Raw genomic sequence first — 20,666 nt, forward strand, 5'->3', positions numbered from 1 at the left:
AGTAGTGTATACGTTGGCCTTGTAGGCATTATTTGCACACTGTTTTCTTCAACCCGCCATCGAGCTGTGTGACCTTGTTCCCATTCTGTCTAAATATCCATAATATTACCGTCTCCAGAAAAAACACCGGAGTCACTTTTTTCAAGCAGCCATAATATATTTTACGTAATCCGTATCCACCGCTGTAGTAGTGTATACGTTGGCCTTGTAGGCATTATTTGCACACTGTTTTCTTCAACCCGCCATCGAGCTGTGTGACCTTGTTCCCATTCTGTCTAAATATCCATAATATTACCGTCTCCAGAAAAAACACCGGAGTCACTTTTTTCAAGCAGCCATAATATATTTTACGTAATCCGTATCCACCGCTGTAGTAGTGTATACGTTGGCCTTGTAGGCATTATTTGCACACTGTTTTCTTCAACCCGCCATCGAGCTGTGTGACCTTGTTCCCATTCTGTCTAAATATCCATAATATTACCGTCTCCAGAAAAAACACCGGAGTCACTTTTTTCAAGCAGCATTCATATATTTTACGTAATCCGTATCCACCGCTGTAGTAGTGTATACGTTGGCCTTGTAGGCATTATTTGCACACTGTTTTCTTCAACCCGCCATCGAGCTGTGTGACCTTGTTCCCATTCTGTCTAAATATCCATAATATTACCGTCTCCAGAAAAAACACCGGAGTCACTTTTTTCAAGCAGCCATAATATATTTTACGTAATCCGTATCCACCGCTGTAGTAGTGTATACGTTGGCCTTGTAGGCATTATTTGCACACTGTTTTCTTCAACCCGCCATCGAGCTGTGTGACCTTGTTCCCATTCTGTCTAAATATCCATAATATTACCGTCTCCAGAAAAAACACCGGAGTCACTTTTTTCAAGCAGCATTCATATATTTTACGTAATCCGTATCCACCGCTGTAGTAGTGTATACGTTGGCCTTGTAGGCATTATTTGCACACTGTTTTCTTCAACCCGCCATCGAGCTGTGTGACCTTGTTCACATTCTGTCTAAATATCCATAATATTACCGTCTCCAGAAAAAACACCGGAGTCACTTTTTTCAAGCAGCCATAATATATTTTACGTAATCCGTATCCACCGCTGTAGTAGTGTATACGTTGGCCTTGTAGGCATTATTTGCACACTGTTTTCTTCAACCCGCCATCGAGCTGTGTGACCTTGTTCCCATTCTGTCTAAATATCCATAATATTACCGTCTCCAGAAAAAACACCGGAGTCACTTTTTTTGGCAAAAAATGACTATTTTCAGCATTTATGTGGCATATTTTTTCTGGCAACTGTGCTTCAGTGGCTGCAACCAAAAAAACTGGGCAAACAATGTCTACAAGGTCAACGTATGGCGAAAAATTACTATTTTCAGCATTTATATGGCATATTTTTTCTGGCAACTGTGCTTCAGTGGCTGCGTCCAAAAAAACTGGGCAAACAATGTCTACAAGGTCAACGTATGGCGAAAAATGACTATTTTCAGCATTTATATGGCATATTTTTTCTGGCAACTGTGCTTCAGTGGCTGCGTCCAAAAAAACTGGGCAAACAATGCCTACAAGGTCAACGTATGGCAGTTGTTTAAAGAGAACAGTAGATTACTAGCCAGCAAAGCTACCTAAGCTAAAATGTCCCTCAAATCCCTGCAGACTTCTGTCCCTCCAATACAGAGCAGTATCAAGCAGATTACTAGCCAGCAAACTTACTATCATCTGTCCCTGAAATCACTAACAGCTCTCCCCCTACACTATCTCTTCCAAGCACACACAGGCAGATTTTTCAGATACATTTTTGCCCTTGATCCCCCTCTGGCATGCCACTGTCCAGGTCGTTGCACCCTTTAAACAACTTTAAAATCATTTTTCTGGCCAGAAATGTCTTTTCTAGATGTTAAAGTTCGCCTTCCCATTGAAGTCTATGGGGTTCGCGAACCGTTCGCGAACCGCTCGCATTTTTGCGCAAGTTCGCGAATATGTTCGCGAACTTTTTTTCCGACGTTCGCTACATCCCTAATGCTCATATGAGTAGCACCTGGGTGTATTTTGGATTCCAGTGGAGTGCGGATCACGAAGGACTTTTCTATATATATATATATATATATATATATATATATATATATATATATATATATATATATATATATATATAAAGCAAAAAAACTTCCACACACATAGGTCTTGATAAGTGAAAAAAAGCTGGTAGACTTATTTCAACGTTTCGGCTTACAAACTCAAGCCGTCATCAGGCAATATATATATATATTGCCAAAGAACCGCACTCCAAGGACGTGTTAGTGAAAAAACAAGTCCTTGGAACCCGGGAAGTGTGATCCGCCGGTCACGAAGGAAGTCGGTGAAGTCAGGAGTCATACCACTTAGGGAGTAATGGGGAAGCTGGGCATTGTAACTGGTATGACAAACTTCGAATGTTTTTTTTGGCTACTTCGACCATCGAATTTGCTACTTTGACTTCCAACTACGACTTTGACTTTGAATCGAACGATTCGAAACTAAAAATCATTCGACTATTCGACCATTCGATAGTCAAAGTACTGTCTCTTTAAAAAAAACTTTGACCCCCTAGTTCGCCACCTAAAACCTACCGAGGTGCCATGTTAGCCTACGGGGAAGGTCCCCATAGGCTTTGTAACAATTTTTAGGTCGAAGAAAAATCGTTCGATCGATGGATTAAAATCCTTCGAATCGAACGATTCGACGGATTTAATCGTTCGATCGATTTTTCATTTGATTGTTCGATCGAACTATTTGCGGTAAATCCTTCGACTTCGATATTCGAAGTCAAAGGATTTACAGTCGAATATTGAGGGTTAATTAACCCTCGATATTCGACCCTAGGTAAATCTGCTTTATGTAGTCCGTATGGACCTTATTGGATGCACTAAGTAGTTTGGATAAACACATTGGGATAATGATGATTTGTTGTCTTAAAGGACCAGTAACATCAAAAATTTTTTTAAAAAATTCGTTAGAATACAACAAAAAAAACCACCAAGACAAATTAAAATTTCAAAATTGCAAAGCCTTTATTAAGAAATAACTTACTGAAACTCCACTTCCTGTCCTCTTCAGAAACGGCGATATGGCGACCATCCATAGTGCGGTGCTGGATTTGTCCTCCCTGGCTAGCTTCCATAGTCTACTGACAGCAGGAAGACGGTGCTGGAAAGTGGACGGCTGTATGAAGAGCTGAAGTGCCCGGTGTGTTCCCGGAACATCCTTGTGCAGAGCAGCGTGCCTCTGGGGAGATCTTGCGGGGACTCAGCCTCCTACTAACCCGGCCCTGCAGCAGCAGGCGATTCTTAGCGAGAGTGCCCCAGGCTGGTGGCAGGGCACACAGACATCGCAGACATCGCTGATTGTCTTTTCATCCCTTCTGGGGCGCATCTATCAGCGCAGGAGAGTTACATCGCTCAGATACAAGAATCGGTGTGCGGCTGGTGCCGGGCCGGTGTCTGTGTGAGGCGCAAGAGTGAGCGCACAATGACAGCCGCACACTTTTTGCACAGGCAGCAGCAGCACTCAGCCATTCTCATACACGGATTGTAATCTGCATCGCGCCGCTGCTCGGAAGCCTCCTTAGTCCCGCTCTGGGGAGAGGCTGCTGGGATTGTACCGATTCCCCCTTTTGGTTCCACTCAAATGCCTCATCACCGGGGCTCCCCTCTTCCCCCTTTAGGTTTATCAGCACTCCCCTGTCCCCTCCTTTTGCCTCATCACTCCGGCTTCAGCTCCCGGTCACTGCCACAACTGCCGCCTGCATGTGAAGCACCCCGGGGCCCCCCGCCTGGGGCACTCTCGCTAAGCATCCGAGGGAAGTAACTCTCCGCGCTGATAGATGCGCCCAGAGGGGATAAAGGGACAATCAGCGATGTCTGCGATGTCTCGCTAAGAATCACCTGCTGCTGCAGTCCCCGCAAGATCTCCCCAGAGGCGCACTGCTCTGCACAAGGATGTTCCGGGAACACACCAGGCACTTCAGCTATTCATCCAGCCGTCCCCTTTCCAGCACCGTCTTCCTGCTGTCAGTAGACTATGGGAGCTAGCCAGGGAGGACAAATCCAGCATCGCACTATGGATGGTCGCCATATCGCCGTTTCTGAAGAGGGCAGGAAGTGGAGTTTCGGTAAGTTATTTCTTAATAAAGGCTTTGCAATTTTGAAATTTTAATTTGTCTTGGTGGTTTTTTTTTGTTGTATTCTAACAAATTTTTTTACAAATGTTTTGATGTTACTGGTCCTTTAACATGGTTATGAAGGGTTGATGACATCATACTCTCTGGTTTGGCGCCAATTTTTTCAATTTAAAAGGAGTTGTATAGTGTGTAATGATTCACGTTCTGATGACGGCCCAAGTAATGGAGCCAAAATATATTTATATACTAGTCAAGCCTGGTGCACTCACAACCGATAGAGACAGCTACCTGGGTGCTGGTCAAAACCAGTATACATACATTGCCAAAGAACCGCACACCTAAGGCTTGTTAGTAAAAAAATAGTGATTTATTTCAATGTTTCGGTTCTATTACTTGGGCCGTCATCAGGACGTGAATCATTACACACTATACTACTCCTTTTAAAGTGAAAAAATTGGCGCCAAACCAGAGGGTGTATATATATATATATATATATATATATATATATATATATATATATATATATATATATATATACACACACATATGAATCACTATAGCTCTAGAACAAAAATGCCTTTACATTTGATAGACAAGTGTAAAGAAGTGACTGGGGCACGTACAACTTCTGCTACTGTAGTTAAAATGTTTTGTTAGAATACAGTATACAGCATGTATCATCATCAATGATTTTACATAAGATAAATTAGAGGCATGATGATTTGTGCAATGAAAATGTATTTTCAATGAGATCTTTTCAGTAAACTCTATATGGATTATTTTTTAGATAATGGCTTCTTCTTCTAAATTACAGGATTGAGAGTATTCATGATAAGTGAGCTGGTCCATTGCGCATCACCAAAACATTTATGAAGCGATGATAAAATCAATTACGTATTCACCCAATGCATTCAAATGAATGGGAATTTTTCTGCGTCTTTTCCCAGGCAAAAAAAAATCCTCCAAAACAAAATAATAATGCCACTGATGTGTGTTTCTGGGGCAAAAACATGCATTTCCTGGCAAAAAAAAAACACATTTAGAAATCCTAATAATGCCATCGGCATATAGAGGGAGGGGGTTTGACAAAATAAAAAGGATGGTGAAATTCTAGTGTGGATTTTCAAAAACATTGGATATTGGTAAAAACACAAATTTTGCTGTAAAACTGTATGAGGAAAAAAAAGTTTGCTCATCACTAGGGGTTTTAGAAATTCACCAGCACAGGAATCAAGTAAGCAGGGCTTATTAATTTATATTATATAATGCAGTGCAACGTTTCGGGGCACTCCCTTTTGTCAAGCATCACTAGGGTTTGCAATATTAGCAACCCAATACCATCATTATTTTGTTAACAGAGCTAATTCTATACTATAGTATTGATAATGGACAATATATTATATGATATATGGTAGAGAATTAAGGTGGTACATATAGTATGTCAATGGCATTTACAATCATAGATGAGGATCTGCCCTGAGGCAACAGAGAAATCAAGAACACTATATGGTGTAGTAAATTCCACTTAGGTTAAGTGACACCCTGTTTGTGGAGGGGAGAGGATCAGCTTATCCAAGGAACTGCACAAACAGAAGCCATATCCACACACAGGGGGGCAGATTCACTAAGGTTCGAATTTCGAAGTTAAAAATACTTCGAAATTCGACCCTCGAATTGAAATCCTTCGAAGTCGAAGGATTTAGCGCTAAACGTTCGTTCGATCGATCGAAGGATTTTTCGTTCGATCGAACAATTAAATCCTTCGAATTGAACGAAAATCCTTCGATCAAAAAAAGGTTAGCAAACCTATGGGGACCTTCCCCATAGGCTAACATTGACTTCGGTAGGTTTTATCTGCCGAAGTAGGGGGTCGAAGTTTTTTTTAAAGGGAAAGTACTTCGACTATCGAATGGTCGAATAGTCGAACGATTTTTCGTTCGAAACGTTCGAATCGAAGTCGAAGGTCGTAGTCGAAGGTCGAAGTAGCCCATTCGATGGTCGAAGTACCCAAAAAATACTTCGAAATTCGAAGTATTTTTCATTCGAATCCTTCACTCGAGCTTAGTGAATGGGCCCTAGGGTGTCACTTAACCTAAGTGGAATGTAATAAACATGCACAAAACAAAAACAAACAGATTGTAATCTAGGAATGTAATATTGGTGTGGGAAAACCTAATTACACAAAAAGACAACTGCTCGTTTACATTAATTACAATATATTTATATATAAAAATTGATGGGGTAAAAAAAAAATCACACAATCAGCACATTATATCCATCTAAAACAATGATAAACCCTATGGGAATACATTAGACAATAGTAATGACAATTTTGAAAGGAGTAGCATAGCATTAACTAAACAAACCAGCTTTTGGAGCATGTAGTCTAAAGGTAAGAATAATGATATGATTTAATTACAAAAGAACTAGAAATGTATATATTTTGAGACTCAAAAGATGAGATGTCCATAGCCAAATTTAATGATGGATTGGAGTAAATAAAACTACAATAGTTATAGGAAATTAGAGGATCTTGATAAAAGTCAAATTAAAGACAGAATAGAAAGTCAGAGATGATCTTCACTGAAAAAGAAAAAACTGTCCGAAAAGAGTATTAAACTATCATTTTATGTATAAAGACAACCATTTGCTCAAGTAAAAGGTGTTTTGATGAGAAATGGTATACAGTGGGAAAAGTGCAAAAATATGGGCATATTTATAAATGATATTTGTGGGGCAAATTGATTTCATTCATTCCATTATGATCAAAACAACTTCTAATATTCTAACATTAATTTAGAAATAATTGGATCAATTGTAATGGCCTCATTTGTGTTTCTAGAAAAATCAGATTAAATCAATATTAACTCTCATCAAACCAAATGTAAAAAGTGAATTATTTTGACTGCCATGTACTGATTATCGATGAGTGAAATGTTTTCACCAGGCATGGATTTGCAGTGAAATTCTGCTATCTGCAATTTTTTTCATGAAACTGTGGGAAAAAAAGTCACTGAGACAAAAAAATCCTCAGATACAAAAAAGTTATGACAAGAAATGCCCACTGACTTTAATACATTTGGAATGATAAAAAAATTGAGAAAAAATGCCCATTGACTTTAATGCTTTAAATAACAAGGTTGCCAAGACAAAAAAGTTGCAGAGACAAAAAAGTTGGCACAAGAAGAAATTGCCATTGAAATTATTGCATCTGGAGTGAGAAAAAAAGCCATAGGTAAAAAAAAGTTGCATGCGTAAAAACATTTGTTGCCTACTGACTTCAATGCGTTTCACTGTTTCATGAATTTTCCTGCAGTTTCGCAAATGAAGAGAAACGTGACAGATTCACTCATCACTAGTAAAATCCTGAAAGTTTGGGAAATTCTAAATATTGATTTTGATAGATATATAAAATCTATTAAACTGTTCTGTTTAACTGATCCATTTTGTTAAGTTTTGGGTAGCCGAGGATGAGCAGAGTGCTTTATTATCAGAGTCATGCAGGCATTATACAACAGTAACTTTCACTTTTAAGCTGTACAGAAAGTCCTGTGTATGCGCAGCGACACCCGAAGGCCATTTGTATAAACACCACATATTCCCCTCATAGTAGGAAAGCATTTGGACAACTATAATAACGGCAATAATAAAACAGTATACATATTAAAGCAATATTATACATTCTTCACATCACAAAGTCCTTGGTCCATGCAGGTAGTTTTCTGATTCTCTCAGTATGCCTTATAGGTTCACTTTCTTCAGGCCTATTGCAGTTGACATCAGGAGTAGGAAAATGTCCTTCATCAAATGGAGCTTCTCCAAAGTCATATCTAACAGGAGCAAGACGACTTGCATTTCATATGCGTCCATCAGACAGTTCATATGCGCATGGTCCTCGCTGGCGTCTCACTTCAAGTGGTGTAGTAAATTTAGATTGTCCTTTTTTCAGTATTCCTGGTTTCTTAATTCTGACTAAAGATCCAGGCTGAAAGTGAACTTCTCTGGCACCACGTTTTCTGTCAGTATAAGCCTTGCATTTGGCTTGTTGACATTTCACAATGTCAGCAGTACATGATTTTGTAGGCACAGTATTTTGTGGAAGTTTGATGTCTGCAACATGTAACTTAGTGCGCATCTGTCTGCCATGTAATAATTCAGCTGGAGATGATTGGGTTGTTGCATGGCATGTTGCTCTGTAGTTATGTAGGAACTCTTTTGTAAATACTTTCCAAGATTTCCCAGTAAGATTTGCTGTCTGTAGTGCGTCTTTCAGACTTGTGTTGAATTGCTTGATTTCTCCATGTGCTTGTGGGTAATACACTTTAGATTTCCTATGCACAATATTCCTCTCTCTCAGAAAGGATTCAAACTCATATGAGACAAACTATGGTCCGTTGTCTGATATTAACTCCTTTGGTTTACCTTCTCTGCTTAAGACTGTAGACAGAAATGTTATTACTGTAGCTGATGTTATATGACAAACAAATGCAATTTCAGGCCATTTACTGTAATAGTCTATCAAGGTTATAGCAAATCTGCAGTCTATAGGAGCATCTGTAAGAGGACCGATAATATCAATAGCAAATTTTTCCCATGCTGAATCAGGGAATGGTAATGGTTTTACATCTGGTCTCAACTTAAATATTTGTACAAAGTTCTTTGCACAGCCCAGTGAAGTGTTGCTTTGTGGTGAAATTTTAGACACTGGCTGTAATGAGACCATCAACTAATTGTAGGTTTAATGCAGCAAAAATATCCCTTCCAAGTATAGCAGTACCCTTATTCACAATGTAAAAGTCACATTTTGCAGTATTTGATTCAAATTGTACAGTCACTGGCAAGCAACCAAGCACAGGGATTGGATCCTTTAAGCAACTGACCAGTTTCAGGGCAGATGCAACAAGCGGATCTTTTGCAAAGTATTTCAAGAAAATATCCTTTGGTAGTATAGAAACAGCTGAACCTGTATTAAGCATCAGGTTAATGGAGTGCGCCTTGTCAGCAGAAGCAGTACTGACACTGACAGTTCATATAAACTTGTCTGGAATAAATGCACCAGCTTTATCCACACTTACGGTGACATTTGTAGTAGTGACTTCATGAACATCTTTAGCAGAACTACGGCAGATCTTAGCAAAATGTCCTACTTTTGTGCAGTTACGGCAACGTTTAGCTTTTGCAGGACATGTAACATGATTTGCAGTGTGTTGTGTTGAACCACAGCAAAAGCAGTATTTTCTATTTGCATTTGCTGCATGGTTTTGCAGTGTAGGTGAATCCCTTTCCTTAGCACTGTATTTTGGCTGTGACTGTGCATTATTAGGCCACAGTGTTGAATTCACAATTTGTACATTCCCATCAGTTCCCTGACTGAGAGTTTTAGCCTCTGCCACTGCTATTTCAATTTGGCTAGGAATTGTAATAGCCTTTGCAAGGGTTAAATCCTGCTCTAGGAGCAGTCTTTCTCTAATGCGAGGTGAGTTGTTTTTTTTCACTATTTGGTCTCTTAGCATTTCATCTGTTAGATTCCCAAACTCACAGGTAACAACCAGCTCTCTCAAAGCTGCTACAAATTGTTCTGTGGATACACCATTACGTTGTCCAGGTTGGGAGAATGTATATCTTTCAGCAACAACATTTACTCTTGGCACGAAAAAGTTCTTTATAGCAGTAAGAGCAGTTTCATAAGTATCATCAGGTAATGGTAATATATACAATATACGCTGTCCCTCTGCTCCCAGGCAGTGAATAAGTAAAGCACGCTTTATAGCAGCAGAAATCTCCCCTTGGTCAGCAGCAATAATGTAATTTTCAAACATACAGATCCAAGCAGTAAAGGGTATACAGTAGTAGGCTCACCAGGGTTTGGAAGAATAGCTGCAGGCTGCTGCAGAGGTAGAAGAACCATCCTTGTTGCCACAGTAACACAACAGTAACTTTCACTTTTAAGCTGTACAGAAAGTCCTGTGTATGCACAGTGACACCCGCAGGCCATTTGTATAAACACCATACCACAGGTATCACCCCATAGTCTATAAGAAAATGTTGCACCACATAACAAGATGTAATAAGTATGAGATTGGATAGCCAGGGAATTGAATAACTTAGAATTTACCTTTTATTAATACAAATTAAAATTGTTGAAAACAAGAAAGCTCGGGCCGGAACTAGGGGTAGGCAGAGTAGACGCCCGCCTAGGGCGCAATCATGGGGGGGCACACTTTTAAGGGGAATTTTTTTTTGAACCCTGATTTTTAATAGTTTTTCAATTTTATAAACCGCTTGTTCCAACCCCCTCTTGCCCGTGATTCATACTGCGGGAAGAAGCACTCCAAACCTCCCGCTTGGTCAGTTGCTGGCACAGGTACATATTTGTGGGCAATATCTTGGCTGCTACTTTCACAGGTAAACAGATGATTTGGGGCAATATGATGGATATTTGGCTGCTGCTGGCACAGGTACAGATTGGGGGCAATATGAGGGATTGGCTGCTGCTGGCTCAGTTATAATATGGGGCAATATGGTGGCTACTGGCACAAGTACACAGATGTTTGGGGCAATTTGATGGATTTTTGGCTCCTGCTGACACAAGTTCAAATTAGGGGCAATAAGATGGATTTTTTTGGCTGCCACTGGTATAGGTACAGATTGGGGGTAACAATATGATGAACAGGTACAGATTGGGGGCTTGGGGTCAATCTGAGTGATTGACTGCCATTAGCTCAGTTACAAATGGGGGCAATATGATGGCTGCTGGCACAGGTACAGGGGCCAATATGAATGGTAAGGTGTGAAATGGTAATGCAGGACGGGATGGGGGGGGCACTGATTGAAGCCTTTGCCTAGGGTGCCAAAATACCTTGGCCCGTTCCTGCTTACATATGTAAATTAAATGTCACCAAAGTTTAAATGCCCTACATGCCCTGTAGGGCTCTCTAAAAGCTGTTTCTAAAAGCTGTTTAAATTGAATTTGGTGTTAGGATTTTATTTTATTAGAGCTCTGTAAACTTGTTTTACTACTACTAATAAATTATTATCTTATTATACTATTGACTTGTGGTATTAATCCCTGATGATACCTTAAGTACATGTAGTGTATCACTGACATGGCCACCAGAGTTTGAGGAGGAGCAAGTGGATTCCAGGCAGCACCGCTGACACTGTGAACCAGAGCCGACAACAGCCGACACGAGGAGCAAGTGGTTTCCCGCAGCATAGCTGACACTGGGAACCAGAGCCGTTGAAAGCGTTTCAGTTCCAGCAGAAGAAATCTACAACCGACTTCCCTGCAATCCTCAATATAAGCTACTCTTACCTCCTTCATCTGGTAAGCGCAATTAATCTTTTCCGCTTACACCTTACGATGTCAGTTCTACACTATCTAGATCTCGCCTGTTAGGTACGCTACGGAAACAGAGCGAACTCTGACGAGAACACTGCCGCATATTTTAACACGAATAATTCTACAAACTAATTGTGAGTAGTTCCGGAGCGCATACTACCTCCCCCTAAGAGGTTAATACACTATAGGAATTCCTGTAAGGCTTACATCTGCTTTTGGTGTGAGGTGTTGATACATACACACACTGGATAGCATACGTTACTTTTTAACCTTGCTCATATACATACTATCTGAAACTTACTGAAATTTCATTTACACCTATTAGAGTTGCCTGGTTATTACCAATTACAGGGTGCAACTTTTTTTCACAGACACACACACTATGGGGCACTATCTCTGGAATTTCTCCATAGATCTTGCATCTTCTTGCTTTTAATTTGTCACACTTTTCTATGGTAAACACACATTCTCTCTTCCCTCCATTCAAATTTTTGCCTTAGAGGTATTAAGTGAATGGTTTGGGGAATGACACAGAGGAATTGCTATGCTATAGCATAGTATAGTACTAAGGTACAGCAAAATGGGGAATATTATAACGTAGTCTATGAATGTTCTAAAGAATATTTTGATGTACTGTAGGTGTACACAGATAATGCAGACTACAAAATGAGGAAAAGGGTATTTAGTTTTGTATTTGAAAACTTCAGGATAACTAGAGCAAATGATAAATCAATTAATTTTTCATGCCATCTGCCATGCTACAATTAAATAATTTCTGGGTTCCAAGTCAACAAATAGACACAGCTAATTTTAGTGCAGTCTCCAAACACTGCAGCTCACCAACCCCCACCACCCACACCCATTCACACCCCATGTATTGATTCCTCCTCTGGTCCATATGCAGAAAGAATATTTAGTTGTTCTATCATGTAATATTTTCATTGTCATTAAAAACCTATTAATTTCCTTATATGTGATCATGTTTAACATGTTAGTTTACAATGCCAGACATTTATTTTATACATAATGTGCATGCATTTCCCATTTGATGGGAATAAATACTCTGATTTTTTAAATAATATTATAAAAAGACTTACCAGTGTTGTGAAAATATAATGATAATATTCTGTCATCATACCCATCGCTAATGCCTGTTAAAGAAAGAAATCACAGGTTACTTGTCAAATATTTAGTTTTCTGTTGTTAGTATAGAACAAACCAAGTTTGCAATCTGTTATCTATAATATTATATCCACAATATTATTTGTAAAGTTTCAATATAAGATCATTGCAAATTATTTATATGCCTATAGTATGTTACAGACGTAGAAGACAGGAAATTAATGAAAGTGAAGCCAACCACCAGTGGTAATAAAAATAAAGAGCCCCACTGATTTTGTACAGGGTTACAGTTACTCTTGTTACATGGTCTTATCTTTTTACACCGTTATTGTACGAAGATATTTTTCTGCAGGTGCCTGAACCTTTACCAGGACTATCTCTCTCTAGTCACTTAGATGCCTTTAAGAAATGTTGTATATAATTGTGTTCTATTTGTTAACATGGTCCTCTAATCATAATGCTGTAGCGGGGGAATGTAATAAAAGTGGAAAAGAGCAAAACAATTAGCACCAATAAGGAGAAAAATCCACATATTGCAATGTAATTGTTCCTTAAACTGTTATTGCATTGCGAATTTTAATTGTGCACTCTTAAGAAGTGCTTGAAGGTGTTGTAATCTTTTGGAGTAAACATAAGACTTTTTCAGTAAGAAGTTTTGTTACATTTACTGCGCATTGGCGCAAACTATAAAATTTGCACGGTCTTCCACTGTAGGAAGTGGACACTAAACAGTTTCCGGGTTCGCAAAAGCTATATTAAATTTGTGCAAAGCAAAATTTGTTCACGCAAAGGCATAACTTTTCGCATTGCAATAGTTTTCCCGTTACTGACTTTTATTACATTCCCCCCTTGGTGTCTAACATTCTCTGAATGTTCAGTGTCGAAAATAGGGATGGAGAACAAGGTGAGATTTCTATTAGGGCTGTGGCAGACAGGGAGATTTGTTGCCCCCGATTATTACAAAAATGGCTCTCCATTGGAAATAATTGAAATTGGCAACGGTTAAACCAACACATTGCTTTGTTTTTTCAAAGTCGTGCGATGACGCCTTGGGAGGAAACTTCAGCCAGCTTACAATATGTTTTTATTGTTGGGGATTTCTGTTATTTCCATTGGAGAGTCATTTTTGGGAGATTTGTCACCCATGATTATTTATGCGCAACAGTGGGCAACAAATCGACACTGATTCCTCAGAGAATTTTAGTCACCTAGGCAAAAAACAAAAGAGATAGTCCCGGTAAACCTTGAATAAGGTTCAGGCACCTTAAGAGAAATCTTTGTATAGTATAGTAATGTAAAAAGATAAGATCTTTTTGTTTTTCCTGTAACAAGAGTAAGGGTGCTGACTTTGTACTGACTATATGTCTCTAGTCATTTATTACCATATATACTCGAGTATAAGCCGAGGTACCTAATTTTACCTACAAAAACTGGGAAACCTTATTGACCCGAGTATAAGCCTAGGGTGCTGGTAAGTTTTCCTAAATTTGGCAACCAAAAAAATCTAATCAAACAGCAAAGCTAATATAATTATCATATATTTTGAGTGTGTACACCACTACATGTTAAACATTCAGGAAGGACATCTTGTATTTATACTTTACAGCATTAAAGGAGAGAGAGCTCTGTAAAATCGTTACAGCTCAGTAAATTTTTCCATAATAATAAGTATCAACCCCCGAGTGTTAATGCCCATTCTCTGAACCAGTAGTAGTAGACAAGTGATGTAAAATTAGATTTGGAGCAGTAAAACTTCAGCCATCTACAGAACTAATTTTTTATATTTTTAATATGCAGGTGATCCTCTCCTCAATGGTAGCCCGGCTGCCCAGGCCCCTTCAGCTAGGCAGGCGATGTACCGTGCCGCTAAAACCACCTGCCTTGCTGGATAATCCGGCCCTGGCTGCGGCCCAATTACAAATCAGCAGGCTGTAGTTTGGACACCCCCTCAAACTGAATGGAGAGGTCAAGTAGGAGGGGCATGCCCATTTACAGAAGCAACAATGTATACGGTAATGCAGGGAAAATGGCTGCCGGCAGCCAGGAACGAGGCAGCTGTGTGGGGCAATGGAGGAGATTTAATGAGCACAATTGATGTGGTTTGGGTGAGTCTGACCTGACTGACTCGAGTATAAGCCGAGGTAGACTTTTTCAGCACATTTTGGGTGCTGAAAAACTCGGTTTATACTCGAGTATATACGGTAGATGCCTTTAAGAAATATTGTATATTTTTTTCAATTTGCTAACATGGTCCTCTAATCATTATGCTCTAGGTATCTAACATTCTCTGAGGAATCAGTGTCAAAGATAGGGATCGTGAAGAATGTTAGATTTCTATTTGGACAGTGGTCCATCGGAGATTTGTCATCCATTAATGCACGACTGCGGGTGACAAATCTCCCAAAAATGCCTCTTTGCGATATGGCGTTAAAACCAACGGCGAGCTGCTTTGAAAGAATTAATTGATATGTTGGTTTTACTGCAGATGAGTTCAGTTACTTTCAATGGAGAGGCATTTTCGTCACTGCCACTGCCCTTACAGAGCTTATATGTCGAAAAATTTAATGTTTGACGATACATGATTCAACTTTTATAACATCTGCATGAGTCAGTCTTAGTCCCATTCATAATACCAACCAAAATTTGATACAAAAATATGGGATTCAGGGAAGAATCTCTAAATAATATTGGGGTTATTTACTAAAACTCGACTTTCTCGCGATTTTTACAAAAAAAAAAAACTTGAGTTAATGCCCATCCATGAATTTAGCTTATTTATAAAGAAGTCCGGTCAAAAAGTCGTGTTGGGAAAAAACGTTAAAAAATCATAAACCATTTAACAGATTTAATTTTGTCCAGTTTGTTGCCGAAAAACTGAACTATTTGAGTTTTTGAGAAAAGAACCAGCATCAAACACCCGAAAATCATGAAGGCAAAAAACATACAAGTTGTGCTCATAAGTTTACATACCCTGGCAGAATTTATGATTTCTTAACCATTTTTCAGAGAATATGAATGATAACACAAAAACTTTTCTTTCACTCATGGTTAGTGGTTGACTGAAGCCATTCATTGTCAAACAACTGTGTTTACTCTTTTTAAATCATAATTACTACACAAATGGCCCAAATAACCCTGATCAAAAGTTTACATACCCTGGTGATTTGGCCTGATAACATGCACACAACTTGACACAAAAGGGTTGGAATGGCTATTAAAGGTAACCATCTTCACCTGTGATCTGTTTGCTTGTAATTAGTGGGTGTGTATAAAAGGTCAATGACTTTCTCGACTCCTGACAGACCCTTGCATCTTTCATCCAGTGCTGCACTGATGTTTTTTGGATTCTAAGTCATTGGGAAAGCAAAAGAATTGTCAAAGGATCTGCGGGAAAAGGTAGTTGAACTCTATAAAACAGGAAAGGGATATAAGAAAATATCAAAAGGAATTGAGAATGCCAATCAGCAGTGTTCAAACTCTAATTAAGAAGTGGAAAATTAGGGGTTCTGTTGAAACCAAACCACGGTCAGGTAGACCAACTAAAATTTCAGCCACAACTGCCAGAAAAATTGTTTGGGATGCAAGGAAAAACCCACAAATAACTTCAGGGGAAATATAGGACTCTCTGAAAAAATGTGGTATGGCTGTTTCAAGATGCACAATAAGGAGGCACTTGAAGAAAGATGGGATGCATGGTTGAGTTGCCAGAAGAAAGGTATTACTACGCAAATACCACTTACAATATGCCAAACAGCACAGAGACAAGCCTCAAACCTTCTGGTACAAAGTCATTTGGAGTGATTAGACTAAAATTGAACTTTTTGGCCACAACCATAAGCTAATGTAGCGTTTATGGTTGTGGCCAAAAAGTTCAATTTTTGTCTAATCTCTCCAAATGACTTTGTGCCAGAAGGTTTGAGGCTTGTCTCTGTGCTGTTTGTCATATTGTAAGTGACATTTGCCTATGCTACACTACATAAATGGCCCAAATGACCCTGATAAAAGTTTAAATACCCTGGTGATTTGGCCTGATAACATGCACACCAAATGTAGCGTTTATGGTTGTGGCCAAAAAAGTTAAATTTTAGGCTAATCACTCCAAATGACTTTGTGCCAGAAGGTTTGAGGCTTGTCTCTGTGCTGTTTGGCATATTGTAAGTGGCATTTGCGTATGCTACACTACAAAAATGGCCCAAATGACCCTGATCAAAATTTACATACCCTGGTGATTTGATCTGATAACATGCACACAACTTGACACAAAAGGGTTAGAATGGCTATTAAAGGTAACCATCTTCACCTGTGATCTGTTTGCTTGTAATTAGTGGGTGTGTATAATGACTTTCTCGACTCCTGACAGACCCTTGCCTTTTTCATCCAGTGCTGCACTGATGTTTTTTGGATTCTAAGTCATGGGGAAAGCAAAAGAATTGTCAAAGGATCTGCAGGAAAAGGTAGTTGAAGTCTATAAAACAGGAAAGGGATATAAGAAAATATCAAAAGGAATTGAGAATGCCAATCAGCAGTGTTCAAACTCTAATTAAGAAGTGGAAAATTAGGAGTTCTGTTGAAATCAAACTATGGTCAGGTAGACCATCTAAAATGTTGCCAATGCCCATTAAAGTCTACTGGCGTCAAAAAAATTTTTGTCGCGCGCAGTATTTTTCTGACGCGTGTCTTTTTATTTAGACGCACAACGCCATACAAGTCTATGGGCGTCATTTTTTCAGCGAAACAAGGTGAAAAAATTCGCCCATCCCTAATTACTACGCAAATGCCACTTACAATATGCTAAACAACACAGAGATAAGCCTCAAACCTTCTGGCACAAAGTAATTTGGAGTGATTATAGTAAAATTGAACTTTTTGGCCACAACCATAAACGCTACATTTGGAGAGGAGTCAACAAGGCCTATGATGAAAGGTACACCATTCCTACTGTGAAACATGGTGGTGGATCACTGATGTTTTGGGGATGTGTGAGCTACAAAGGCACAGGAAATTTGGTCAGAATTGATGGCAAAATGAATGCAGTAAGTTATTAAAAAATACTGGAGGAAAATTTTCACTCATCAGCCTGGAAGCTGCACATGGGACTTACTTGGACATTCCAACATGACAATGATCCAAAACACAAGGCCATGTCGATTTGTCATTAGCTACAGCAAAATAAAGTGAAGTTTCTGGAGTGGCCATCTCAGTCTCCTGACCTCAATATCATTGAACCACTCTTGGGAGACTTTAAATGTGCAGTTCATGCAGGATAACATATGAATTTACGGGAACTGGAGGCTTTTTGCCAGGAAGAATGGGCAGCTTTACCATCTGAGAAGATAAAGAGCCTTATCCACAACTACCACAAAAGACTTCAAGCTGTCATTGATGTTAAAGGGGGCAATACACGGTATTAAGAACTGGGGTATGTAAACTTTTGATCAGGGTCATTTGGGTAGTTTGTGTAGTGATTATGATTTAAAAAGAGTAAACACAGTTGTTTGGCAATAAATGGCTTCAGCCAACCACTAACCATGAGTGAAAGAAAAGTTTTTGTGTTATCATTCATATTCTCTGAAAAATGGTTAAGAAATCATAAATTCTGCCAGGGTATGTAAACTTATGATCACAACTGTATTTAGATGGTTAAAGGAACCTCTTCCATTGACTTTTACATGATTACAACAGGTTTTTTCAGATTCAGCTTGATAAAAGGCCGAATGGTCTGAAACATTTCGGTGATGCCCACAAAAGCATAATTAAAGGCTTTTTAACTACTTGAAGAGTTGGTGGTGCTGTTCAATCTTCTACTACACATATTCAAATTGTTAGCAGCTTTGGGGTATAATAAATCTTGAAAAATTTTTTTTCTCTATGTGTCAGCTGTACTGAAGCATCTCCTTTAGCAACAGAAACATACGGTATATGTATAATAAAAGTGCTGTTTTTAATACACATGGAGAATTTCCAGGTTTATTTCAGGCAATATGCTAGCTTTCAATCACACATATAAATGCAAATATGCATTGTGCAGAAGGGATGTTATAAGCTATAAATACATAGTTTACGGAATGAAAATGAAATTAAATAAACCTACTTACAATATAACAAGTCTTAAAAATACAAAGTTCACAAGCAAAAATTTTGTATATTGACATTAAATAACTTAGATTTTAAGCCCATCTCACAAGTTTCTTTAAGATACAAACTAGAAGCAAACTAGAATTATTTCTCAAGAGAAAAACCTTGAAATTGCCAGGTTTGACCTATACTGTTCCTCGTCTATCTGTCACTATTCATCAAGCTTTTGAAGCTGTTTGTTATACACTGGCAGGCAGAAACATGATTCTTATGCTGTTGTGCTCTCATAACATGTTTTAAATTGATAAATATCACATTGTGTCAAAGGAGTACAAATTCTCAAATTAAAAAAAAGGTTGTATATTATTTATAATTTTGCTTGACTTTTATTATATGCAATGTTATTGTTGTATTTATTAAGGTAAAAGAAAAAAAAAATCATTACAAATTAATATTGGAATACCTTGCACTTATAAAGCTGAGAGATTCATTTTACTACTTTTTGGTTTTTTAATAATAATGTCATTTTCCAAGTAGGCAAAATATAATATGGACTCAGATATTGTAAAATAAAAAGTAGGCTAAAAAAAGTTAATTAATATTTGAAAATAAAATTGTAAACAACACAATCTTAACCAAATACAATAGTATTTATTTTATCTTTTGTTTTACAAAAATAAGAGGTATCATTATGGCATTTGGATTTTCATTCAAACAGTACATAAGGAGGGTAATTTTTTGCTTTGGAGCATTTTTCTGTTTATAATGAAGTAAATCATTTACCCACTGGGTAAGTCTGAGATTTATACTTACTTTTTCATAAATATTGTATTCCCTTTAATAATCGTTATCCTCTTTACACAGGGTACATACTACTTACTGGCAACAATACATCAATATCAGCCTCCCATCTCATTAAGGCCAGGTGCCAGTAATCCTGAAATGAAGGGCCTATTTCAGCCTCTTCCTCTCCATTTCTGGACCTTTGGACCTTCCACTTCTCTGGATTTGTGCCCTTCACCCTGTGCTACTGTTATTATCCTTCTTGTTCCTGCTACTGTTTCCCCTGGCTTTGACTCCTAACCTGTTTATGGATTCTTGTTGCCAAAAGCAAGATAAAGGGATTAGAGCTAATTTACAGACATGACCTAGAAAATCTTAAAATGACAATCTAGAGTGCTAGTATGGTTGAATGTTGCTTTGTGCATATCTCATATTTATTATGTAGTGCTGATTTGTCTTTCATAGAATTAATATGGTGTAAATTTTGTAGCCCAGTAAGCAACTGCCTACCTATATCTTTCTAGTAACTTGGCATATCTTTTTTTTTTTTTTAAACTTAGCAAGTTTTATTGAAGATTTTCATAAAAGCAAGAAATGCAAACCTTCGATAAGAATACAGTGTTTCAGAAGTAATTATGGTATCATTACATTTTTAAGCAGTTACAGAAAGTTCGGTGGTTTGCCAGTTCCATATTAACACATGCTTTGAACTTCAAACAAGAGCTCAGAGTAACAGAATAGAATAACAACTACTTGGAATAACAACGCTCCCAAATCCTCCCAAAATATGGAGACACATGCTCCTATTCGGAGAAAAGGCAAAATCGTGTAGAGAATGGACGAAAATCAGGACGCTACATTGAGATATGTAACAACCGAACAACAAATATTGTATAAATAGCTAAGTACAAACCCCAGGGTAATCAGATATTTATGCCTCTCGATCTTTTTTCCATATCTAAATTGGTAACTTGGCATATCTGATGGTAAGTTTACTACACCTGAAAACAATAAGGCATAGATATTATTGTTGAAGGAAAAAAAACATTATCAATATTTGTTGCGATTACTGTCAAGGTTTGTCAATGTATAAATGCTTCAAAAACATCAACTCTAAAATATTAACTATACATTAAACACTTACACATAAAACTGTGTATTTAGTCATTTAC

The 20,666-nt window shown here is 38.3% G+C and overlaps 1 protein-coding gene across 3 annotated transcripts in view; it reads right to left on the reverse strand.

The window, feature by feature from the left end:
- The window catches only part of grik2.S (glutamate receptor, ionotropic, kainate 2 S homeolog), a 339,099-nt gene that overhangs the window by 165,228 nt on the left and 153,205 nt on the right, over positions 1-20,666 (reverse strand). For all 3 annotated transcript variants that reach the window (XM_041564634.1, XM_041564635.1, XM_041564636.1), the window contains exon 5: positions 12,612-12,665. In XM_041564634.1, the coding sequence (XP_041420568.1) occupies positions 12,612-12,665 (54 nt within the window). The remainder of the gene's footprint in view (positions 1-12,611; positions 12,666-20,666) is intronic.

The sequence above is a fragment of the Xenopus laevis genome, chromosome 5S, assembly GCF_017654675.1.
Source record: "Xenopus laevis strain J_2021 chromosome 5S, Xenopus_laevis_v10.1, whole genome shotgun sequence".
NCBI classification, from domain to species: domain Eukaryota; kingdom Metazoa; phylum Chordata; class Amphibia; order Anura; family Pipidae; genus Xenopus; species Xenopus laevis.